Source organism: Neolamprologus multifasciatus, chromosome 7, assembly GCF_963576455.1.
Source record: "Neolamprologus multifasciatus chromosome 7, fNeoMul1.2, whole genome shotgun sequence".
NCBI classification, from domain to species: Eukaryota; Metazoa; Chordata; class Actinopteri; order Cichliformes; family Cichlidae; genus Neolamprologus; species Neolamprologus multifasciatus.
The window spans coordinates 32,107,703-32,134,840 of NC_140445.1; the positions used below are offsets into that span (position 1 = coordinate 32,107,703).

Genomic DNA, 27,138 nt, shown 5'->3' on the forward strand with positions numbered 1-27,138 from the left:
CTGATTAGAGTGAATTTAAAGAATGACAAGAAAACATATATTCAAAATGTCCAGTAAGTATGGATGATTGTAAAAACTCCACTGCTGCTTTTATTGGGTGTGCCATATCAAATATTGAAAGATGCCAGGAAAATTTCACATAGCACAGCATGCAGTGAGGCAGACCATCGTCTGGATTATTGGCAAAAGAAGATTTTACTAAGTAAATGGGGAAAACCCAATTCCCGCACAGATGAAACAACAGTCATGGTGTGATGGGAGATGAGGCTCTTGCTAATATCATCTGTTGGTGAAGTAATTATTAATATTTAGTAAACGTGGAGTCTAACATGCAAAAAAAGGTCTACGTAAAGGTGTGTGTATATGACATATTTTCTATTTGGCTGAAGCCCTGTAATGGAAAACATATATATTTATCAAAATATGATAAAAATAAGTTGTGAAGAAATTTGAATCGATGTATTTTCATTCGCTATCTTCTTGTGAATATAATTATTATATTTATGAAGCAATCATAATTTATCAAGCAATATTTGTTCATATGGCTCAGCTAAGATGAAACTGAAGTTCTTCTGTGTTTACCCACCCTGCAGTCTTTTTAGTTGTGCAAATTAATGCATAAAGACAGGTGAAGGAAAATACTTTCAGTCTCTACTTGAACCTACATCCTTACTCCCCCCCCCTCTTCTTTCCATCTCGCTTCCCCTCCTTCCCCGTTTCTTTCCTCTGCCTCTTTTTCTCCACATGATTAGTCCTGAATCATGTTCCAGTGGATGTACTTCTCGGCCAACTAAACTAATAAATACGCTCTACATGATTGATCCTTCTGCCTGTCCTGTTTACATAGTGTGCGCTCCCCTGCGCCAAGAGGCGTTGACCTTTCACACACAGGGCAGCTCACCCTCTTTATCTCGCATCATTGTGCAGCTGATGAGTAGATCGCAGCCAATCAGGTGGGAAGGTTTCACTCACTATAGCAGAGGAACACACTCGGATCTGCGCGAGTGGGAATGACAGGGGGAAGATGGGATGTTTTCCTCCTCTGTTCACAAAGGAATACTTTCACTGCCCCTGGCAGAAGGCTTCTTTATTAAAGGGACCAGATGTGGCAGACAGCAGTGTGTTGTAATGTAGCCACTGTGTCATGAATCAACTGCTCTGTTGATCTTGTGACCAGCCGTGCCCCCCGGTAAACTCCAGAGTTCAAAGGTTGTCTCTCAAGCTTGTCTCTAATCTGCACTCCAAAAGAGAGGAGAGGTCTAAATTGGCCCTCCGTTGGCATTACACTGGATGTACATTTCTGGGCTCATGTTTGACATTGTCTGGTACTAGCTCACCAGCTGTGAAGGGTTTCATGTTTTTCAAATTGTCATCCGTTTCCAGCTGTCACCTTAGCTTATTATGGGTATTTTGCACAGCTTTATAGTATGAGGAAGTAGTCAATGACAGTTATTGTTCTTTGAAAATTTGACCCAAAGAGCCCCTTTTTTCCCTCCTTGAAGGAGTGTTAACAGAGAAATAGAATAGCAGTGATACATAGCTCAAATGATGGAAGACACGAAAGTTCTCTGAACTTTGACACGAGCGATTGAAGCATTAACCAGTGGGAGCTAAGTATACTGTTGATTGACATATGACAGAGTAAGGAAGGTTACCTACACAGAAATGTCTGTTATAGCAGCTGTTAGCGGCAAAGTGATACTTGACGGGGGGAAAAGCCTTACATGTGGAGAAGGTAGGCGCACAGTGTTTATTAGACCTGCAGTTCTATGAAACCATTGTAGAAAAAAATCTGCTTTCCCTTTCCCACTTCTGCTTTCTCATCTCTGGTTTCCCAACATGACATCAGCTATTCTTCTGACACCATCCAGCCCCCCCAACATTTGATCTGGTGACAAAAGGAGCCTGTCCTTTTCATCTACTTTTAATCTTACCCTCAGTATTAATATGACTACTTTGGATGTTTGCTGCTTTGAACAGAAGTGACCCTCTGCCAGCGGCCAGTCCATTCACATACATATTTGAAGAATGTTTCTGTTTCTTTATTTTTCCTTCTAGCAATCTCCCTAAGGTATGGAGGAAATGGAAAGACTGAGAAGAGCAAAAAAAGAAAGTGAGGGAGCAAGAGAGAGCGGAGATATTCTAGGGGGGATTGTGGGAACCCACTGATAAAGGCGTGCATCTTAATCCATCCTAAGGCCTGTCTTATGCTCTGCTATAAGCTTTTATGTGATCATTAGGAGTGTGTGCCCTCACGCACATCCACATGCATGCTTTAGGTATAAGTGTGTGTATGTGGCTTTGCATATTTGATATGTTAATGTTCACTTATGCTGTGGTAAAGTCTTTTTGAATCTTGTATATCAAGGCTCCTCGAGATCCTTACAGTAGATGTCTTCTATAGAAACATGGCACACCCACTCGTTTTCACAACAAGGTAACAGTACTACAAGTGGAGTGCATAATGACTTGTTTTATAGCATATAAGTATATTAAAAGTACTAATTAATGCTCTGCAATTCCTCTCTAATGCTTTGCACTAGGTAGGGATTTTCTGTGTGTGTCTCTCTCTCTGAGGTTATGCCTTCAGCTCCCTTGTTCCTCCTTGAGCTTTAGTGGAATTTGGCTGATGTGCGCCGAGGGGAGGAGAGGAAGGAGGCGCTCATCTTGTTTCAGTGCTTTATGAGTCTGACGTGTTCGTCTGTAATTGCAGTTATGGGTGATTAAACTCTCAATGCCCCTCAGGATCCACAGCCAGCTATCAATCAGCGTCGGGCCGAGCTGCACAGCTCTCAGATTGGTTCCTCTGTCTGTCTGTCAGATATCCTGCTTCATGCCGCTCTGTAACATAGCCGTATAGCGGAGCTGCAGTTTGCTATTTTCAAAATAGGCAAACACATGTTGCATTTCGAGTTTAATCAAGTGATTGTCAGAAAAGGGGAATGAACTGCAACTTTTCCATGAGGTGTCATCCTCCCTTGTTTATATTTTTCTGTTTAACAAAGCTGAGGCTTAACAAGCCTTAAGATAAGTCGGTTTGTGAATTCTTGACTTTACAGGTCACTTGCCAAGCAAAGTAGCCACTTAATGGTTAAAAATTTTAAACATTTTCTAATGTATTTTTAGTGGTTACATAAATACATAATATGCCATGTGTGAATAAAATTCCATTGAATAAATTGAGTGATTGATTATTGTTTTTGCTCTTTTTTTAATATCCTCCTCGTCTGTGTGTTTTAGATACTTGCTGAAGCATATATGCGAGGCAAATCATCTTTTATAATTTAACTCTAAAAGCCGATGTGTGTGGGTGGGTGGGTGTACGTGGGGCTTTTGAAATTAATAATCTGTTGATGGCTTCATGGTTTCTTTTATGTTTATGTATTCATACCCATGCTGTCATGCATGGCAAATCATTGCAGTGTGTTTGCATGTGTGGTAACATATTTATGACTTAAAACAATTGGTGGGTAGATAGGAGGATCGGGGGGTTGGAACTTAGGCCTGCTACTTGCTCGTCTAATTGGTGAGTGTTTGCATCTGTGTGTGTTTATGAAAAATGTGCAACTTATCTACAGAGGCAATATACAACCGTGGGAGTCTTGTCCTCCTCACTATCCTCCTCTGACACTCCAATGGCAAGAGGACAGCATTTTCTCAGCTGAGAGAAGATGGCAGCCAGTCATCTGAACATTCCCTATCGCAAGGATTTGAGTCCAAGCAAAACACTTCAGTATGTGTGTGGTAAAGAGGAGTGTGCCTGTTTGTGCAAGTTATCTGCCAGTGGCCTCCTCCCATTAGTTTGCTGACTTGGTTGAGCCCTTGTCTTCTGTTGAAGGTTGTGTGTTTTCATTTCTTTGTCTCCTCCTCTGTGTTGTACTTCTGGATGCAACAAGGATAAAGAAAAGAGTAATTCACACCCTCGTTGCCCTAAGGATCCTTGTTAGATATGGCAGAGTGACCTCACAGTGGAGGATGCAGTGCCAAGAGGGCAGGAAAAATAATTTTTCTCAAAGCAAAGGCAGAAATATGAAGAAAAGAAAATAGATTGAAGTGAAGAAATGACTCCTCTTGCACCACATCTAAAGCCTTCGCCTAGACTGGAGTATCTGTCTGGGTAAAGGGCGAAGTCTGTAGAAGTTACAGACTGATTAATTTGTGAAAGCCCACATGGACACTAAAAAGTATGAATACACTAATTCCTCATACACAGTGCCATTTTATTTTTTGTATACTTGTCACACTAACATGTTTTAGATAATCAAACAGATTTTAGTATTAGACAATGATGACTTGAGTAAATACAAAATGAGATTTTAAATGACAATTTCCTTTATTAAAGCTCCAAATTTACGTAGGGCCCAAGCCCTACGTTGAAAAGCAATTGCCGCTATTGTTAAATCAAAGCTAACCACATTTGTTTCTTGGAAAGCTGAGTTCAATTTCACTAGTCACAGACGTGTTGATTCAACTGCAACTACCAGACAGGTACATAGAACCTGTCTGGTAAAGTGAAGTAGGCTAAAAGATCTCAAAAAGCAACACATTATGCCACGAGCTAAAGAAATCCAAAAACAGGTAAGCAACAAAGTCATTGGCATTTGTCAGTCATGATAGGTTTGCAAAACCATTTCTGGGACTCCAGCGAACTACAGCGAGAGCTGCTATCTACAAATGGAGAACAGTGGTGAACCTTCCTATGAGTGGCCAGCCGACAAAAGAATGTCTCAATGGTCACGAAAGAACCCAGAACAACATCTAAAAAAGTGAAGGTCTCACTTGCCTCAGTTAAAGTCAGAATTCATGATTTAACAATTAGAGATTCGGCAAAAATGCCCCCCCAAAAAAACACTGCTGGATTCTGATAATTCTTGAAATTAAGAAGAGGTAAAAAAAAAAAAAAAAAGTTAATTGGTGGTTCCCATCAAGATGTAAAAATATTATATCGACGACGAGACTTTTTATTCCCGTTACATCTGGTGTAAAGCTGACACAGCATTTCATTAAAAGTGCTTCGTCAAACATGTACCTGAATGATTTGCTGCCACACACCAGTAAGTATACCTCTGAATCGCTAAAAAAAAACCCAACCCAAAATCAAATGAAGGTTTCAGAGTGGTGCTAGAAAAACTTCCAATATGGTTGAATTAAAACAATTGTACAAAGAGTGGGATGAAATTCCTCCACAGCAATGTGAAAGACTAATTGTCTGTTATCCCAAATGCTTGATTGCAGTTCTTGCTGCCAAAGCAGGCACATCCAGTTATTAGGTTTAGGGGGCAATTGTTTTCTCATTTATAGACCAGATTGGTCCTGCAACTGACTGGTGACTCCACCCCACTGTTTGCATGGATTTAAAAAGAAGGAAAAAAATTAGGAAGGGACAAATACTTTTTGCAGTATTACAGACTTGGTGTATAAGTGAGTATTTCAATTTTGTTTAATAAAAATAAGAAAAAAATGTAAGTGGCATGTTAAAAGCTTCCAGTCAGCTAATGTTGGTCCATCAACCGGTAATTCCCAGTGTATTTGCCAACAGCTAACGTATTTATCCTCTTAACCCTAGTATGCTGGATTGTTATCTCAATATGAGCATTGCTTCTGCATCTTATGAGGGCTTGAAGTTTTCTTTTTAATGTTTTTGTTTTTTTGTTTTTTTTAAATATTGCAATTTGTGTTTTTGAGTCTATCAGTTTACTTTGGCTTTTCAGTGGGCAAAGGGGGAAAAAAGCCCTTTAAGTTGGTGGAAAAACCCGAGCTGAAGCCTCTTTTGAAAGTTTTGCTGGGCAGCATGTGTTTGTTGGCAGACTGCCAGTGAAAATGCAAGAGAGGGGAAGTCAGCAGACTGGCTGTCTTCTGTTCACTGTTGTTCAGATTGACTCTGTCAGGCTGGCCTTTGAGGCCTGTAATCCAGGTGGTCTGTTCTTTGCGGTGCCCGCTTCCCTCCTCATCCTCCCTCTCTCCCTTCACCTCCGCTGCCCCGTGCCCACAAACACGCCTGGCATCAGCGGCTTCCTCTCTGAGCAGTGGTGTCTTCCTTCCACCAATCACATGGCTCTGCAGTTATGGGCACATTGGTGTAAGCCAATGAACGACACCTGTTTTTCTCAGGAGTGGTTCTACATGCCAGTCATAACACCCACTTTATTTGGCCTCTGTCACAAAGCCAATCTCAACACGTAATTCACGGGCATCCAGGCCATGAGAGGCACAGGCAAGAAGAAATATGGATTTTAGCGATGGGGAAAGGACTTTCTCGAAAATTACTTTCCCAGCACAAATGTCACAGAAAATCTGTGCTGCATCATTGCATCATCGGAAAAAAGTATCATGCAGTAAAGGAACCTTTTGATAGGACTGAGGGATCATTGTTCGGTGGTAAGAGTGGAAGAATGACTCATTTTCTGCCTGAAAGCCTGAAAATCTTCCCATGTTTCTGTGTACACCTGAGACTAGTCGAAGGGATCACATGTTTTAGCTTTTCCAACATGTATATGTTTTATTTTATTACAAAGATTTTCCTTTTTTAAGCCTGGTTAAAAAATATATAGTAACTGTCACTTAAGAGCTGCTGCGGTGTTGTCAGTCGATGCCATTCAGATTTCTTTGCACTGACCAAACGCAAACAAATTCCTGAAAGCTTTGAAAAAGTCTTTGTGCTTCACCAAATAGCTTGTTATAAGGGTTTATTGTCTATCATTGTAATGTTTTCTTAAGGTCAAGATTATGTATCAGATGTCTGCTTTTAAACAGTAACTTTTTTTTTTCTTTTCAATAACATTAAACGACAGCAACCTGGGAATTTATGTGGTAAATTTAATCTGGCTCTTCAGCCTTTGGTTTATAATACTGTGCTAAAACCTCACTTTAATAATACAAGTATTAAAGAAACCATATAAAGTGTATTTCTTTACCAAAATGGAGAAAAACCATTTACATAAAAAAAAAAACTATACTTTTTTTGTGCTTAAACTGTTGATTAAATATCTGATGCCATTGTAACCAACTCAATCTCAAACAAGACTTAATTAGAACAGGCTGCTTGATGGAGGTCATGGTTCACTAATGTTATGTTTATAAGTTACAATTGCAGGGCTGTGAATCTGTTGGAAATAAAGAAGCACTTTCAATTGTATACAAGCATTATTGGAGGTTCTGCTTTAGCTTAACTCCCCTTAAATTTGGCTGGTCTTTGGCTTTTTCATCAACATTACACATTGTTTTTGGTGTTGGGCTGCATATTTTTTTACATTGTTCCTTGAAAGCCACAATCTTCTGGACTTTCCAAGAATGATGTATAGGAAGGCAGAGAAATAACAACCTTTGTGTGATTAGTGCTCTATAGGGGACTTTTTTGTAGTTAACATGAACTTTTTAGAGTCCATTGTAACCTGGACCAAAATAAATATTCAATGGTGATTTTATATCTTGTGATTTTGATTTGAAAAGAATTCGGCTAGAGTATGGTATAGCAATTGAAATATGCAACAATATATTTTTGGGGCTATTGTGGATGACACATAAATCGTCAGTGACCAAGGGCAGCTACCGGCCTTGAGTTGCTGAAGTTGATAACAGTAAATAATAGTCCTAGTTGCATGAACACAGCTTTTAGAGTCATTTCTATTACATTCTTTTAAAATAACCTTGACTGGGCGCTTTAGAAAACATGCAGAGCATACATAAGTGCATAGAATCAGTCAGTGGCAGATTCCTCTCCAACACCTCGAGATGCATCCGACTCCGTTGTGTTTTTGTTTTGCTGATGCTGTGTAAACACAGGCTAGTAGTGGTAGTTGCATCCCTGGCAAAAGAAATGGGTTTTATAATGAAAGAACATGTTCAAAAGCACAAACATTAAGAAATAGAGAGAGAGCGGGAGACAGCAAGGCTTGGAAGCTGATCGAGGTATCAGTAGAGAGGAAAAAGAACTGGCAGCACTCTAACCAGTGTGTCTTCCCAGGACATAAAAGACTTGCTGCTCCGAACAGGGATTATCCTCCACCTCTGGGGAGTCCCTGTGATGAGCAGCAAAGGCAGAATAAAAGATGTGGAAAGACATTGAAGGAAACAGTAACAGAGGAGAGGAAGTATGGGGAAAAATTAAATGTGAAAGCATGTGCACTGGGGAGGGGTAAGACACATGCATCTATAGACTCTGATCCACATATATGTCAGCTCCACTTAAGGACCTGCAGATGCTCAAGATGCTTCAGTTGACCGTGTTTGTGCTTTCTTCTTTTTTTTTCTCTTTTTTTCTGCAACCTCTCCTGACCCCATGAAAAATGTCCCATGCTGGTAATTCAGCCATGAGCCATATCCCTGTTTGATCTAGCATCTTCCTGAAAATCATCTCTCCAGGCTCAGACATTTTAAATCAAATGTGATCCTTCCTTTCTAGCAGAAAATACTTGTTGGAGATGCAGATTACAAAGGTCTACACTGCAAACACACAGATCTTAAGGATACCTGAAGAGAAATCATTTTGTGGTTAATGGGTAATGGGTCCACCTCTCCAACATGTCAGTGAAATTCAGCATATTAGTCTTTGCAAAATCTTGCTAATAGGCAGACAAAAACACAGCACGTGGCCATGACAACAGCTTGGCTTTCACCTTGATTTAAGAACAATTGTCTCTTTCATGAAATTTCCAAAGTTGTCGCTTGTATCCTTCTGCAGCAAATTTGCTACACAGGGCGGTGTTTAGATTTTCACTTGCTTAAATAAAATATGAGTTTTAGAACCAGCAGTGTCACTAAGCAGCTCTTTTGGAACTTGGCAGCTGAATTAATTGTTGGTTTGAAATAAAGCATTCAGGGGAGAAACGTTACGCTGTTGACACAAACTGTTTGAGTTGTCCATCTGACTTATTTCGTTAATAATGGGCCAAAAGGTAATTGATTTTGTGTGTACTGGACAGACTGTCTGTGTGCAATAGAGCAAGAGAAGGGGGCGGATGGAGGCGTGGGGGTGGTAAGGTTGGGCCTCAGTCAATGCAACTATATTTTCATGATTTTGCTTGTTTGCCTTGGATACAGCGTGCCTCCGATCCTCTGGCCTGCAGAATTTTGTGTTTGTTTTCGGTGAGTCAATGCACTGATCCAAAGTACACTCCTCCAGTGACAGAACTGACAGAACACACACGCGTGTTCTTCAGGACACACAACCTCTGGTCTTATTGGAGCGCGTGTGTTCCCACCCAGTTTGCGAGGCCTCTTCCTGCAGCACGTACACACATAGTTTCCCATCACCCTCCGAGCGGCCCCCAGTGTTATAAGCTTTCTCTGAGAGACTTTCTCGCACTTTGTTTTTCTCCCCCATTTGAATCTCTGTTATCTGTTTATGAATCTCTAGCGCTCATTCTATCTGTTCATACATCGATCAGTCCATCTCTACCCATCATTCCCATTCCCTTCATCTCTGGCTTGTTCCCCAGAGGAAGAAGGAGAAGGAGTGGGGGGTGGGAGTCGGGCAGTTCCAGCTTACGGCCAGGAGCCAGCTCCTTCTCCATTTGGATTTCATTACAAACAGACCAGCACCTCACAGCTTACAACAAAAGAATAATAATCATAAGGGGGAAAATGAGAAAATAAAAGGTGGGTGGAAGACATCTAAAAGGCTTGTAATACAGTCAGTATATTTAATCTTTCCGCTGGGGTGGGAAATAAAGCTTTGGTGTTGATTCTGTGTCTCAGAACTAAATGTGAACAATCTACTTTTGTATTTTTGTATCTAGATTTGTGTAAGAGGACAATTACCATTTTTATAGGCTGAATACTGACTCGGCAAATGAGTGCAGGGAAGGTCGACATAAGGCTCTGTGTGGGTCAACATCTGCTTTGGGCTAATTCCAGGTGTTGCAGAGAGTAAACAGCCACATAAACAGAGCCTAGACACACAGTGTTCAGCTTTTGAAGTGTTTCAGTGGTTCCTTGACACAAATGGAAGTTGTCAATCGCCCACTGTCTCTAAACACGTTAGGAAGTGACAAATTCCTCATCCTGATGTCACCAAAGGGTAGGGACAGTTTGTTTTTGCCGTCGTGGTAATTGGTATAATTAGTCATCAGTCACTGATGGCTTTATGACTCCACTGTAAATACAAGACACACCTAACATTTTCACTTCCACTCCTCCACATATAATGCTGAAATTTTTTTAATCTTCTGCATTTACATTTATTTTCCCTGCTAGCGTTGTTTGTATTAACCTTTTAAAGACTTCTCTTCATTATTTACTTAGTTGTGATGGCTTTTTGCTGACTTTTATTGCAGAAATTGCAGAAAAAGATCAGTTAAAGTTTCTGGATTCATTTTTGACTAGCCTGAAGGTGAAATACAGAAATCCATTCAGCTGTTTAGTTGGTTTAATTATATGACTTTATTATTTGTAGTGTGGCTTGCAGTGTTCTTAAAAAGAAATACTGGCCACACAGACCTCAGATAACTTTAGTTTGTGTAGTTGCACGGCATCATCGAGCAACCATTTATTATTTTAATTGTTGGCACTGGCGCTTTTAGGCCCCTCTTATAGTCTGTGTAAAAATAAACCACTTTGTTCTCTAATATTTTGTGTGTATAATATATATATATATATATATATATATATATAAAACCATTTTCATTTTATTTCATAAGCGTAACCTTGCAGAAACATGACCCTTGTTTGAAATGATGAATGCATCATTGTGCCTAGGTATGAAAGTTTAAAAAAAATGGATCTGATTCTTTGTACCCACTGTTGCTAAATTGCATTCAGTCATGTGCTTTGCTGTCAGCTCATTATCTCTCTGTGTTTGTGTTTGTAAGTATATACTTGGTCGTGCGCCTTCAAGTGTGTTTTGGCAGTGAGCAAGTCAGATAAGGGTCTGTGTTGTGATATTCATCTCTGGGCTCAACAAAAGAGGAAGTTCAATGAATCAGAAGCTTCCTGGCTGTGTTGAATTTCCCCAGTTACATGTATTCATAGCAGTCTTGGCCATGAAACCTTAAATGTCCTTAAAAGGTTTAAATACTTTTTTTTTAATCATAGAGATTTATAATATAATAAAGCAGGTGGTAAAGGTGATGTTTTCTCATCATCTTTTGTCTGCAAACTTCAAAAATCGCCCCCAAACCTCCACATTATCTGATTAAGGTCATTCAAAAAGCCTGTCAGTCTTGACTGTCTTGAATATTACTGACTTCGTTTGACTTACTAAGCTGCTGTGGTAATGAATACTCAAACAGAGCTGAAGAACATCAGTTGCAGTGTAATCTTCTTCACCCGACAGCTGCTCTGCAGGCTGCAGAAGTAATTATTGCTCAACGCCATGTCTTTGATCAACTGGTATTGTCAGTTGACATCTATGACATAAGCCACTGACCAAAGCACAGCAAGTGAGATATATTCACTATGCTGGCTGTCATTCATTTGTTGAGTACATTTCCTTCACAGTAGCTATGTTGCTTTCATTCTTTGTGCCTTTGGCCTTTTTACTCCATTTGTTGCCCTCTTCACTATCTCTTGGTGTACTAGTTTTCTCCTCACAGTGAGAAACGTGTGTAAATAAATTTGGTGCTACCTACTATAGGTAGTACTTCGAGTGTGTTTGACTTTCTTCAAGTAAAGCAAATACAATACTAACTTCAGCTCAATATTTAATCATCAAATTATAATCCGTAACCAGCTAATAGTCCCATATCTGTATGTACCTTGAGCAGTTTTGCAGCCAGATTAGATATTAATGATCCATTAAAAACAGAACAAAGTAACCCCTTTAACATTCAAAACTTTTCATCCTTCATAGTCATTGGAGTAGGGGTGGAGAAATATTACTTTGGGGGTGCTAATATGGATTATGGAATTGTAGATAATCCTATGAAGTCTTGTGTATTTGTGTGTGCAAATCTTTTGTTGCTTTTTTGTGGTCTTTGTATAGCAGTTGCTTACATTTCTAACTTATAGACAATGAATAATAAAACATCTGGATTTGCTTCCTCAGGATATTGGCGAGATTACATTAAATTGAGGGTGCTGGTTGCTGTTGATTTTTCAGAATTTCTTGGGTTAAATCTTTATGGTGTCTGTATGGCCCTAGTTGAAGACACGTTACAAAGAAAGCCTTCCCTTCTCATTCTAGCAAATCACTGAGCATGACCGAATTTACAGTGCAGTTGACAAACAGCCACCAAGTAATTCCATACTTAAATAAAGCAATATGGGAAGGATAAGCTTGGTGATTAGTAGGTTAAAGAAAACACTTTTCCAACTTGAGTGGCATTCACACGAGGCTCTAAGCATGGAGCAAGGTTTCTAAAGTGTGTCTTTACCCAGTGAGAAATATGTTAAACTAAATTTGATGCTCACATTTCCTTTTGTAATTTCTCAGGTTGTTCAACCAGTTGCATTTGGCTTTGCTTCAAACTCTTCAGATCTGCCTTGTTTAAAGGTTAGACCAGAAAGTTACAAGCAGTGTGTGAAATGATCTGTACATAAGAATTTGGCCCAACCTCAGTCAACTGTATCATGTGCACGAGCTGGTTGGTGCTCTACGTGGAGCTCCCAGGGAGACATAGTATATCACCTTAGAGCTAACGAGAACAATTAGGCCATAACAGCAGATCATAGTGTTGGCAGCCGGGGCACTGTTAGCAATAGTGCCAGTAATCTGTGGCTTAGCTGGCACCTAGCCACATCTAGCCACAGCTTCATGGCCTCTTCAGACACTTAAGAGTCACTGAGGGCACCAGCATGCCCTAGGAGCTGGCTCTTTTATCCACATGCTATCAGGGAAATGAACTGAAATGGGAGGAAAATAAAGCCTCTGAGAAACAGAAAAGAGTAAAAGGGAGGTGGGAGGGAGAGAATTAAGTCTTTAATGAGGGCAGTTGTTTCAGCAGGCAAAAAGAAGCGGGTTATATCAACACAGTGTATCAAATGATGGCTGTTAGCAGCCCACCTACTGTGAAATTATGGGTGGCCTGTTTTGGTTCTTTTCTGCCACTTATCCCACATTAAGGCCTTTATCTGTTGCTCCTACACTCTCTTGTTTAATCTACAAGTTGGTTCATGAATCCTAGCAGACATGGGCTTAAACAGACAGTATAAAGAGAGTCTGGATACTTTTGATTAACACTGTCATAAAGATCGAGGTATAGCTGCAGCTGGCCTGTCTGATCATATCGTCTAGCTCCTTGATCACCATGTGGCTTCTTGCACTGTCCTCAATCCTCACTTACTGTATTGAGGATGGAGGACTTGACTAATAAAAACTGAGATGACAAAAACATGTAAACATGGTATTTTGTTTTATCTTGTAGCATAGTATTAATTGTGCAAGGAGTATAATGAGCACAAAGACCACAGGAAACAAAGGACTAAGAACAAAAACCCATTTAATAAGCCTATAATACACCTTTCTAAATTCATAGTCAGCAGAGATGCTGATAACTTTCTTTTGTCTGCAACCACTCGTTTCTAAAAGTAAGACAGCGTTAAAGAAGTAACACGCAGGTGTGTGTGAGAAAGTCATAAAGGCTTAAAAAGCTTTCCACTAAGATTTACAAGAAGTACATAATACATAAATTCTGTTATTATTTATTGACTCATTTATTGCATCAATCCCACTGGAAAACACAAGGTCACATCAACAGAAGAAAGAGGGTTTATTTCAGGGTAAAATATTTGGTATTTGAAAATAAGTAATATTTTTAAAAATCTGCTTCAATTAGCTACAATATAATGACTAACTATTTGTTAGGCAGTTTCACCAGTGACTATTTAGTTAACGTTCTCTTCTACTTCCCTTTATATATATGGCGCCAAATAATAACAACATTTGCCTGAAGGAGCTTTATATTGTAAGGTGAAGACGTTAGAATAATAATTATGGATTGCATTTATATAGCGCTTTTCTAGGCACCCAAAGCACTTTACAATTCCACTATTCATCCATTTTCACACTGGTGCAGGCAGACCACAGTTGCCCTGGGGCAGACTGACAGAAGCGAGGCTGCCATATTGCGCCATCGGCCCCTCTGGCCAACACCAGTAGGGTAAAGTGTCTTGCCCAAGGACACAACGACCAGGACCAAGAGAGCTGGGGGATCGAACCGGCGACCTTCCGGGTACAGATGAGCTTCCCAAACCCCTGAACCACGGTCGCCCCTAATAGAGAGAAACACCAAGTTACACACCAAGTCACCAGCCTGTCGTGGGGCTAATAGAGAGAGACAGACAACCATTCACATTGTTGGGCAATTTAGAATCACTAATTAATCTAAGTCCACATCTTTGGACTGTCGGAGGAAGCTGGAGTATGCTGTTTTAGACCGAGGACCTTCTTGATGTGAAGCAACAGTGTTAACCACCACGCCACAGTGCTATATGAACAGCTAGTGCTTTTAATTATAGCTTAAATTACTTGCTTACTTACATTTTTATTAGATATATGAAAATTCCTCGCTTATCCACATTTTTTGCATCATTGCAAACAGAAGTTTTCAGATTTTTTATGCTCCAGAGCCAGAACAGGTTGTTTACTAGTGGAAAATGCGAATAGGATTTTTTTTTCCGTCCAAATTTCAGAAATTTTATGAACATAATAAGTTTGTAAAACAAAACCTTTTTTTTAGTAGTGTGTGCCGATTCTATGCATAACCGGTTGATATTTCATCAGCCAATCACAAGCTCGCTCCCTACACTATCTTTTACACACAATAAACATACACACCCTCACACACACACACACACACACACACACACACACACACACACACACACACACACACACACACACACACACACACACACACACACACACACACACACAGAGCCCCACTTCCTCTCTCCTATCTACAGAGTAAACATATCAGACTCAGATATTTACACTTTGGACATAACTGAGGGCACCAGATTAGTCTGTTTATGTAGTGGAAAACAGTAGACAGACATTTCCCAATTAATGAGTACACATGCGCACACACAGAAAGTGTCAAGCTTAATGGAGAAAAAAGAAGAATGAATAATGATCTAGTTTTTGAAGCGCATACACAAAGTGGTTTATGGAAGACTGAGAAAAATATCAGCCCGCTGTCGTCATGGCGATAGAGACATCAGCAGTAAAAACTCTAAAAATGAAACCGTAATACCAACTCCCATGTTATTTTGGGCTCTGTTTTTTTTTTTCCACAGCCCACTGAATCTCCTGGGTTATTTAGTTGAATCTCTTTTTCCGTCTTCACTCTTCTTCCTGAACACATCCGGAGAAATGCTAATGACTAGTGTTTCATTCCGGCTGCGCTCTGTACTTTTCAAAAGTGACTCACCTAGACGATGTCCTAAAACGTTGTTCCGAAGAATTTTAAAAAAAGAAAGAAAAAGGGAAAAAAATACTGCTCGGTGCCTCAAATCAACAGAAGGTGTGGGGTGGAGGGGTGCATTAAAAACAGGGCCCGTGTTATTGTTGACATGCCACCCTTTTATCCAGTTTTTTCTTTGGAGCTGCAGTTTACTAAAGTGCCACAGTGTAGGTGCAAGTGACTCATAACTGCTTTGTTTATTGCAAAGTCGGTCTGTGAAATGATCATTTTTTTCCTGGCCGGTCTCTCACCTATGCCATCATTCCCCAACTTACCCATAGCCAATCACGGTTAGTATAGAAAGCACGTCGTCTGTGCAAAGGATCTACATCAAGCCCATTCGGATATTTTTTTTGTTTGTTTTTGCATTTTTTTCTGCACTGAAAGACTGAACAAAGTCTTCAGAGAATATGGGATTGGACACAAGCTATAGAGGTATTAAACTAAAATTGGCAGTGGTGTATGCACAAACACAGAAAGAGAGAGCATTATGATTTTTGCCTACTGACAGTCAATTCTGTTGATGATGATTCAGGAGATTTAATAGCTAAAAGGCAACTGGACTTAAAGTATGTGATTTACTGAGATTTATCTGTTCTCGCTTTCTGTTTTTGTAGCATCCCACGCCCTTGCGTTATACTAAATCTCCACTGTGGCACTAGTAGATGAATAATAGAGGAGCAGAGTTAGGCATGGAATGAAAAATGAGCATCTGTCTGCCTCTGTATAGGCACATGGCTATGATTGTGAATGTGTTTTGAAAAAGGTTAGACAAAACAGGTTGTTCCGAAGTAAGGTGAATGAGACACTGAGAGGACAAGCATATGAAGCCAGAGAAGTCATTTGTGAGACAGCAGTCTAAAGAAAGGAAAGACACACTTTTCATCGGCTCTCAGGATTGTTCAGACTATAGTGGTGACTTTCCATCTATAATGCATCATCCATGCTGGTGGCAGGGGCAACACAATCTCATGGGCTCGTTAGGGAATGCAACCAACGGTGTTAGTTCTGAAGGTAGCTGAGTTATTTGAAGTCTTTATGTGAGAACAGTGGTTGCTTATCTTTTCATGTTGTCACAAGTTCTTATGTGCATCAGCTGCTGAAAATTGAACGGCGAGGGTTTTTTTCCTCTTTGATTGTTTTACTTTAATGCTAACAAGCAGACTGATCCAGCATGTTGTTTGAGATGCTTTGAAAATGTTTAAATCCAAGATGTACACACAACATAGACAAGTAAACTCATCAGATGTTTTATCAGGTAAACCTTGCTAGCACTGTGTTAATCCCCCTTTTACTATTTAGAACCGGCTTATCTCTTCGTGGCATGAATTGAACAAGGTGCTCTGAACAGTTCCAAACAGGTCCACATGGTTAGAGGTACAGGTATTCAAATATAAAGAAATCCTGAGACATGATTTCAACTACCAGCAAATGGAGCAACCATCCAAAATTTAAGCGCAACTTTGTATGGTGCAATATAAGTTATAGATTTCTCTAGAGTAGGAGTAGGAGTAGTTAAATTTATGGAAGTAAAGGTGATTAAATTAAAATATTGACTGTTAGAATGAGACTATATGAATGGGATTTTGCCCCTGCTGTCTACAATTACAAAACAATTTGTTAGCTTACATGAATGAATAAAATGTGCTGTCTAGCGTGTGCTAGCAACCAAACCCATCTCCGCGCCAGTTAAATCGCACCCCTTTTAACATCCCACTCACTTTAATCCTGTACAGACCAGAAATTCTTTGTACTGTTTACACCAGTGCTGTTGTGCAGATAACAGATGGTGTCTTTTTTTTTTTTTTCTGGAGAGGGGGTGGTCATTAATCACAACTGCAGCAGCTCACCTGTCAGAAAAAATGTAAACAGGTTGTTTCCAACATGTTCCTGTTTTGATTGATCTGTCATCTCATTATCTCTTCTTATCTGATTCTCATCCGTTTATCATCTTTAAACACACAAGTGAGTAACAGCTAGATAATAAACTGGCAAAATTTCCCCCTTGTAATAACACTCAACAGTAGAACAAAAGAGCAAGAAAGGAAAGCTAAAGGGAGGGAGGCATTGTTTAGATGTAGGAGACTTTTGAATGGAGTGGAGAGGTGATAAGTGGAGAACTTTGTCTCTGTCAGCAAAACAAGCTGTAATTTGCTTATTTGTTGCTGTCACTTGTTTTTGTGTGCCCGGCGATTTTGACAAATTGACAGGGAGAGCCTGCAGACGGCAACGCTCTAAGTGGCTTTCAGCTGTGAGTCACCCTTTTTTCTAAGTTGACGCAAAGAGAACCTGGACAGCTGCTTCACACTCACATACTCACTGCATGAATTTGTGAGTGTGCTGAGCAGCTCCTTTAATCAGAGACTGAAACACCCTTGCTGCAGGAAGGAGCGCTTTCGCAGATCCTTCATCCCAACAGCAGTTAGACTCTATAACTCCTCAATCACGATGCTCACTGGACACTGTGAACATCCATGGTCACCACTCCATGCATAATGGACCTTCTATGTGTTATGGACATGTTCAGGTATATATGTATGTATATGTATACATATGTATATTTAGTGTCTACATGTGTGTGTGTACATGTCTATACATAGGAATAGTAGTGGTACAATAGTTATGTTAAGCTATACAGTTTATGTCTTGCATATTTCCACAACCATATCCATAATCACATACTGTGTATTCTACCATTGTATATAATGTATTATCTTACTTATTTTTTCATTGTTTGTACTTATTTGTATTTTTTGTATTTCCTTCTGATATCTGTACCTGAGCTGAGGTAACGCAAAAAATTTCCCCGTCGTGGGATCAATAAAGATTTATCTTATCTTAATTTTTATTTTTGCTCTTACCTGCCCTGCCCTTTTTCAGTGATTGGCTTTACAGTCACTCTTATCTTTTGAATAGGTTTATTTCATATCTTGCATACAGTGCAAATGGCTGCCAGAGGTTGTTTTTCCAAGACTGCTCATGAAGCATATTCCCATTTCAAGTTTAACAGGTTAAGATGGAATTGGCTATATGAAGAAACACAGGCAGGAGTGGCTATGCTGCCCCCCCCCCCCTTTTTTTTTTTCTTTCTCCAATTTTTTTTCCTTGATTAGTAGGCCTTAAAGTCAAAGTGTTGGTTGAAGATTTAACAGAGATTCTTTGAGTTGTATTTTTGTATCCACATGACAATATTTATAGTTAACTGATAACAGAAACTGTAATTTGAGATCTTGTTGTATGAGCCGGGACTTTATCTCAAAGGAGAACTTAGCAAACCTTAATTTAAACCTAAATGCACGTCTTGTGTATGTACAGAGGAACCTTGTTTCCATCTTGCTCCTTGCTTACTTTTCTTGTCCAGTCTAGTCATTTCTTTCCTTTCTTCTCTGTCATTCTTCTTGTTTTGTTTCTTCTTGATTCCCCTTCTCTCATTGGATCTTCCTTCCTGCGTTTTTTTTCTTCTCCACTCTTCTGTCCTTACAACCACTATTTGTTTCCTTATCCTTTCTTTCCTTGTCTCCTCTACCCTAATTTTCTCTTCTGCTTTCCTCTCCGGGGAGGATTAGGATTGATCCTTTTCATCCTGCTGTAATCCTACACTGGCAACCCAACTCCAACAAGAGTAAACATACACACGCATACTGTACACTCAAACGCACACACAGATATTTCGCATTGAGAAATCTTTATGTTCTGGGAGCTTTGTCCAAACAAGACCATCCACATACAATCCAGTGTGACCACATGGTTTGCTGCTTGGTCATAAAGAGGGGGAACATTAGAGGGGAAAAGTGTTCTGCTTTGGATTTTCCTCTTCTCCAAAAGCTGTCGGAAGAAAGAGGGACATAAAGAATGAATGGGAGGGGAAAAAAGAGACATAACAGGCGGATCTACCTCCCAGCCTGTCTCTGTCATCCCCCCCTCTAGGTGGGGCCTTGCTAGGATTCTGTTTGCTGAGTCCCACTCTCCCCTACCCTCCACCCCCACTGAGAGCTACAATGGCAGATTGGCAACTCTAATACCGCCACTCGTTTTATCTGCTTGAATTGAAACCCAGTTGGGTTATGGGAATTGCTGACTCCAAAAGCGCTAGCTAGCTATTTATTTATTTATTTTGGAGCTATGTGTGTGTGGGCACATATTTTTGGAGGAAAAAATCTAACCATCAAATAGAAGCTCAAGAAGTATCAGTCATGGGATCCAACACTGAAGTAACATAGCTAGATACAGAGCTGTTATTAGCCCCTTTTTTTAACAAGGCTGTTTGTTTATTTTCCAAAGGATAGGGTGTTTCTGTGTGGGTGTGGGTGTGTGTGTGTGTCGTTTCTAACAGGAAGTTCTTTTGAGTCAAGCAAGATGTGCAGGAAGTATTTGGTTTGACTCAGCTGAAAACTGCACTGGTACTCAGTGCAGAGTGCTGCTAAAACCAGTGCCCCTGCAAATGTATTTTGTAGCATTTTTTTTAAACGATTTGAGTTTGTATGGCTGTTACTTTGGCTACGTAGCAATAAAAAGGATGGGGAGAATTCCTAAAAGAAACTAAAGTTGCTAATCTCTGCTCTTAACTAGTTTAACTATCTGCTTTTTTCCACTGTGCAGAAAATAGAGGAACCTGGTCACGTACAAAATGTGGGAGCGTGATAGACAAGCCACACTCCAACTCATTACATAACATGTGTCTATGCTCCCACTGCAGAGAGCAGACAGAGTGAACTTGCAGTGTCAAAATAGGACAGGGTATAAAGGAGGGTATTTAAGGACAACAGAGAAACTGATGTGAACCTCAGCTCTCTAATGCCAGCTATAAAAATGGATTGAGGAATTGTTGTAAGTTAAAATACAAAAAGGAGGGAATGTCTTTTGAGACACTGAGATATGTCACTATTATTATTATTATTATTATTATTATTGTTATTATTATTATTATTATTATTCATGGACATTTTTGCAACATTTAATTGTTCAGCATTTTGCTTGCAAAACTAATTATGTGAATCAGTTACTGATAAAGCCACTGTTGTTTGACAAATTATAATGTCTATAAATACATTTATGTTCAAAAAGCTGGTGTGTCTTAACGGTGTGTCCCTTTGTGGGACATTTAATGAATAAAAATGGGGTCGATGGATGTGAGATTATAAAAAAGAATGATGGAAGCAAAGGCAGTCTCAGTCATAAATGGAAAGTATGCAAGACTGAACTGCAGTGTTGAAAGTTGAGACAGGAGGTTTGTTATCAGTACACATACAACAAAGTTGCCAAAGTCTCAGTGACATAACACAGTATATCAGTACTTCTTTGCTAATGTTCTCGCCTGTCTCATATCTTCTCTGTTGACAGCTGATGGAAAGATGGAAAGCTCAGTCACGATAAAGAGTAGCTCTGATGGTGGGGGGGCTGTGAGCGCAGATGAGCTTTTGTACACATGACCTTATCCTTATCATTCTGACTTCAGTCTCAGTCACTGCAGGATTCTCCTCAGCTGTGGTGCAAGGTCATGCTTGTCATTTTCCTGAGCCCACTACTACCCCATTCATAAGCTATATGCAATATAATCCAGTGTATATCCCTGACCTCGTAGATGCCTCAAGGAAGGACTTCAGTTTACCAGAACGAAGCAGTCTGTGAGAGAGCAGCAGAACTGCTTTGTAAAGTTATACAGTCTTTTTAAGTGTTTACCACATCCATGGCCCCCCATATCCAAAAGTCTCTACTGTCTTTTATTTCTTTTAATGTCATACTTGTTTCTTTCCTTTGTCTCAGTTTCATTGTATATCTACGTTTGCCTTTACTTCACTGTCTGCTCTGCTCTTTGTGTTAAGCATTATACACATAGCTGAGAACAGGATTGACTGTTAAAGAGAAGACCATAGACAGTATAAAAGGGGTATCTTGCCACCAGGACATCACCTACTGGTTTGTGAAGTCCCACTTAAATCTGTGATTTCAGCTTTTTGGCCATAGCCATCTTGGAAACCAGATGTGGTGACTTAGGGATGAATGAGATTGTGAAACTGTGCACTCGCTGGCTAATGATTTATGGTTTACAAATCATTAGCTAGCAAGCCTTTCCTGGATTATTCTCCTTTGTGACTCTTAGAAGGACCACAGTTTAACAAATGGATTTAATCTTCTGTTCAGTTTGACCTGAGACTAGCAGGTGAGGCTCATCAGGAAAGTGTTTAATGAAGTTGCAGATTAAGAAAACCGAATGTCACTTTCCATACACTTCTAAGCAACCACAAGTCTTTTTTTGGAACTGCATGAGTTTAAGGCACTTCTACGCTGGCTTCACTTTTCAGACCTGGAAACTATGTCCATTTATGGCTGGTACATTACTTGGAAGTTTCCCAGGATATGTTAATCCATCAAAAATGACGGTGGAGAAAAACAGTCGAGTAAAGAAAACCAACACCCGGTTCATGTACACAAGGTTTTCATGACATTCTGCCCATACCCACAACCCTTCAGCCGCTGACTTTGTGGTTTTTCCACTGTTGGTGATTGTTGGATTTAATTGTCTTAAGTGTTTTTTGCTGAATTGTCTATTTTCCTGCACAGCACTCACATTAAAGAACTGCCTTCACACTTTACCAGATGTGCTAGCCTTGCGGTGCCAACGACCCTGGCTGGAAGAAACCAAGTGTGAGAGCGTTGTTTTGAAGAAATCTGAGTGTTTATTCAAAACTTAGTTATCAAAGTGGCATTTTGGTCCGAAGCCTTGCATCAGGTTTTTCCTGTCTCATTTTGATTTGAAAATCTTATGAAGGCAAAATCAAAAGACCTTGTTATCATAAGAAAATATGACGGGATGGTAAGAATTACCCGTGTTTATTATCAGTGATTTTCTTTGCTCATTGGAATCTTCAAGATAAAATGTGTAATCTTTCTGGGGTTTTTTACCTGAACAGATTCATCAGGCCAGGTGACCTCTTCGCCCTTGGGATCTCCAACCTCCCACCGTGGAATGCACCCATCTCTACTCAGCCCAACGTCCATGGGGCCCTCAGGCCCTCTCCACTCTCCCATCAGTACGCTGAGCTCTCCAATGAATGGCCTGGCTTCACCCTTCTCTGTCATCAGCTCACCCATGGGCCCTCACTCCATGAACTCGCCTGGCATGGGCTACGGTCCTAGCGTTAGCCCCCAGGTGAGGCCTGTTAAGAGACTCACACTTTTAAAAGTATACATTTTAAGGATGATTATATAGAGAGTAGTAAGCATACTGACAACAAGTTATCTGCTCACTTTCTGATAAACCAAAAGATATAATTCTTTCATACTCACAGCCATAGCTGTTGGTTGCACTTTCTAATACCTGAAATAGTTTAAACCTGGAACTCTCGTGGTTAGCCCAAAGGTTTATAAATCTGACAAACTGTGGGGAGATGTCCCCAGATGGGGTAATGAAGTTTCTCATGTGATTTGTTGTTAGCAAAAAATATATTTATTCCCCGACTAGAAAGGAACCACTACTGTTAATTGCCCCTTGGGAATAAATAAAGTCTTTCTGATTCTGATTCTGGAACTGGCTGGATGAATTTGGTCACAGAGAAGATGCTGGACCGAAGACCTCCTACTGATAGCTTTAATTGCTAGCAGAGTTCCATGAATGTCTGTAGTTTCTCATGTTTGTTTGCAAAAGCTTGCCAAATATTGGCCAAGCAGCAGTATTACTAAGAAAGTGCGAAAGAACTGGTTGTGAAGCGTGTTTCAAAACTTTTGGTTTGAAGGCAAATGGTCTTCGTTTCTGGTTTATGTCACACTTTTCAAAGTTTCAGTACAGCTTGGAGAGCTTGGACGGTGTTTGTAGACAGATCCATCACTTTCATTCAAATTATAGGCGAAAGCAATATGCAGGTCTTATCTTCCCAGTAACTTTTGATCAACCTTCAGCAACTTGCAAGTGGTCAGGGAGTGCTAAATTATCCCTCACGGTGAGCGGTTTCTAGGTGGTCACTGATCAGTCTGTAAGCCAGGTGTGACTGGAACCTTATTCACTACATCTTACACTGTCAGCAGGATTTTCACATCCAAAATGGTCAACAGGTGTGTTGTCTGCAAAATGTCAGTAGAACCACTGCAGGGACAATATGGTTTATTTTTGTATCAAAACGAAAAGGTTTGGAGAACTTAGACTACTGTCTATATGTTGTGTTTTAATAAAGAACTGACAGGTTTTTTTTTGTGCTATAGATTGATGTAATCTCTCATTATAGACCAAATTCTGATTTTTATTAGTTTTAATTACATTTTCATTTGAGGTTTGAGAGTCATGCACATCATGGGTTGCTTTTTTATTTTAGGCAAAGTACAATATTTACAACATTAATAGAACCAATTCCACCTGTTTCCCCATATAGATTTAAATATGATGTTACTCCAAAATGCATTAAGTTACTTTGTAATTTTATTATTGTGCATTTTAACAAATGTTTTTTAAAGTTAGCTATTTTTGGAAGAAATGTGATGAAGGAAATTAAATATCCATTACCATATATCCAATATCCATAAAGTGGATTTCATATATTCTATAATTGTAATTCAAATTAAAAACAAAGAAATAAATGAGGAAAAAAGCGAGTTACTAGTAGCTGGTTGTTTTGTTGGGGCCAACAAGAGGCACTTACAAAAGGCAAAAATTTTAGCTAATGGCCCTTCCACAGTTTTACCTACTGAAACCTTTTACGACTCTTAATTCTTCTATATAGATATTGTTGACCAAAGGTTTTGCTGCTGTCCATTTTTAGCGAGGGGCAAAAGCAGATCTCTGTAAATGTGAGGTGTGGACTGTATTTATTACACAAGATCAAGAAAAAAAAGCCTCGTAGCAAGAAGTTGTAGTGTGTTTAGGGCAAAATGAACATGCATTAATCCTACATTTTTCATACTCTAAGAAACCAGAAAGCCTTCATCCTAGGATTCATGAGGTTTTCTGTGTGCTCCCCTCCAGATCACAGAGAAGTGCAGCTGCCCTAAGCCAACCAGAAAAACCATTTACGTATATCATGTCTTGCAAATTGCAGTCACATGTTTCAAAAGTGCAAATTACAGTCAAAACTTGCACACTCACACATATATGCACTCATATCATTTTCATAAGCCAGGCCCCAGCAGACAGAGGCCCTGCTCTGACCCTGTGGCACAGTTAATCAAGTCCTATTCAACTGGGATTCCACACTAGTTTAGCTCTGTCACTCTTACTTCTATATCTGAGGCATATTTTTTCCCTGCCATATCTTACTCTCGTCTCTTTCTATTCATCCATCCTTTTTCTTTGGCTGTCCGCTTTCCCAGTCTTGTTCTATCCTTGTCTCTGTCACAACATCTCCATTTTCTCCCTTTTCTCTGTCTCTGTCATTTTTGTTCCATCAATAAGCTTTGGTTTCTTTGCTATTAAACGCACACACGCACACAATTGAGACATCAAAGCATACAGTGGCCCAGTTTCCGTTTGGTGCCATATCTAAAATTGAAATAGTTTCCCCCCAAAATGTGGTCGCTGCCCTTCTTTATGTTTGTTGATTTTTTATTTATTTTTTTTGGATGGGCTCTCCTCGCTATTGTTGAGCTTATCTGTGTCTTCTTAGTGAAAGTGCCCCACATGTAATGGAGTTTAGAGTGGATTAGGAGCATTTTGTGAAAGCAGCCAAAATCTTTCATTGCTAGAAAGCCCCTCGTCCTTCTCCTTCTTATTCTTGGGCACTTTATGATTCCAACACTTTCATCTGCACTGTCATTTCTGTCCTGGAGGGCTATTCTTTATTTGCAGGTGAAATTTTTAGTTAGCAAAACACTTTGGTGGGTTCAGCTGAACCTGCAATGTTTTTCACTGATTTAAATTGTGATGATAGTGAGGCACACGTGTGGGGGTGGAGAGCTGATATTAGACTATGGTGGATTTTTAATTTGTCCAATTGTGGGACAGGAGACTTGAGAAAGCTGTATGACACTGAGGACCACACAACAACAAACTGAGCAGAGAAACAAAAAAGGCTAGTTAGCAGTTAGCTCAATCATAAACCAATCAGATGCCTGAAAAATTGACAGTAAATCATGAAATATACTGAAGCAACTGTCAGTGTACCAGGTTGTGGGGAAAAACTGCTCTGTCTCAATGAATCTTTTACACGTGCTTTAGTGTTTTGATATAACTTTTTAGGTGTACACATTAATCTTAAAAATATGTTTACATTATGGCATTCATGAAAAATATCCTGTGGTGTCAGTATACAGGGCTATTTTTGTACCGCCTCACAGCCAATCCCACCATGTTTAGTAGCTGTGTCAAGAACCAGTAACAACTGATTCAGTTAGTGCCAACTGTTTTAATACTGTACTTACAGTAATTATAGCTGGTTTAGTATTTACAGTGCTGTAGTGGTTAATTTGTTGAAACAGTTGATGTGAGGGCAAATGCGTCCAACAAACCGAAGGTTACCGTACTGGTGTGATTTCATTGTTTCTTTATTATTCAAAAAATAATGAAAATAAATTTTTTGTAATGTTAAAATATCTTTAGATAACAAGAAAAAATATCATTTTGGCTGACTTTTTTTGATTAGTCTGTCTAAGAGAAGCAGTATACACACAAGTTATTATGCTTAACTTAAGGCATATCTGCATACTATCATTATATTGCAAAACTTAAAAAAAATCTCATTTCATTAATGCTAAATAATAAAAAAAGGAAAAACAAAAATGTTATTGTTGACACCTGTGTTTTATATATTTCGAATGCCACCCAAACCCAAACTGTACAGGTGGTCTTGTAAACGGTTAACTATGAGTGATTCCATAACCGAGATTGTTGAGGCTTCTTGCTGCTGCTCAGCAAAGGTGGGGAACAGTGGTTTGATTTGAAAGTGCAGTGGCTTAGAGCATAAAGATGGCGGCACTGCTCTGTGGTCGTGAGGCGCGGCACATCTGATAAGACGTGATTTGAGTCAGACGGCATATGCCACTTACACTTAACACTCGGCTGACTTGCGTTTGTCAGGAGCAGTTAACTGGAACGAGGTCACAGCTCAGCCTTTTTCACTACTTAACCGCCCAGACCAGTGTGAGACCCTGCCTAAGCTAACGGCTCACAATGCACAGGCATGGACACACACCAAACTGCATATACTGTACTTTCTTTCTAATGATCATACATGCATATGTAGTGTTATAAAATCACAAGAATACCTTATTGGACCATCAGCTGCACTCAGCAGCATCTTCCAGTAGAAAGATTAGATTTATAGATGGACATGCACGGTCAGGTGGTAATCGGGCTTCCCTACTTTGCCCTAAAAACTATATATTTTTCAATAAAAAACAATGTATAAATGAAAAGCAGCAAGGTTTAACTACCCTCTACATCAAAGGTTTAATTGAAAACACGATGAAAGCTTGGGAGAAGATGAACAAAAGTCCTATTCATTCAGGAGTCTCACATCCTCAGAAAAAAGCTAACCACATGTAAAGAGAGAGACAGTCCTTTATTATCAGCCAGTTCTTACATCTTAAACAACAGTACTTCCCCTTCAGCTCTGTCCCAAACATCCAGACACAATGACATACTGCGGTTATGTTCTTTCTCCTTTTTTTCTGTGTGAAGAGGACCATGCATTGTCAGCAAACATACTATACATAAAAGATATTGTGTGTTATTTGAAACGCATACTTTGTCTTTTATTTCGTGGTTTTGCCAGGGTTGTCAACTCATATTTTCTGGAGTTCTATGAAGGGAGAGGTTGCAAGACATCTTTTGAGCTATATGCTCTGGGTGTGTTGGCAAACCGTAGTCGTGCTT

General features: G+C 39.6%; 1 protein-coding gene and 1 long non-coding RNA gene across 6 annotated transcripts in view; both read left to right on the top strand.

Annotated features, from left to right (window-relative positions):
- rxraa (retinoid X receptor, alpha a) overlaps positions 1-27,138 on the top strand; it is a 106,748-nt gene that overhangs the window by 40,294 nt on the left and 39,316 nt on the right. For 3 of the 5 annotated variants that reach the window (XM_085165929.1, XM_085165924.1, XM_085165927.1), the window contains exon 3: positions 22,253-22,500. In XM_085165929.1, coding sequence (XP_085022055.1) covers positions 22,253-22,500 — 248 coding nt within the window. The remainder of the gene's footprint in view (positions 1-22,252; positions 22,501-27,138) is intronic. The other 2 variants (XM_085165925.1, XM_085165928.1) reach the window with 1 other exon arrangement.
- Positions 22,507-26,775, top strand: LOC146514579 (uncharacterized). Its single transcript, XR_014875029.1, has 2 exons — positions 22,507-25,113; positions 25,153-26,775. It is a non-coding gene; the product is annotated as an uncharacterized LOC146514579 (long non-coding RNA).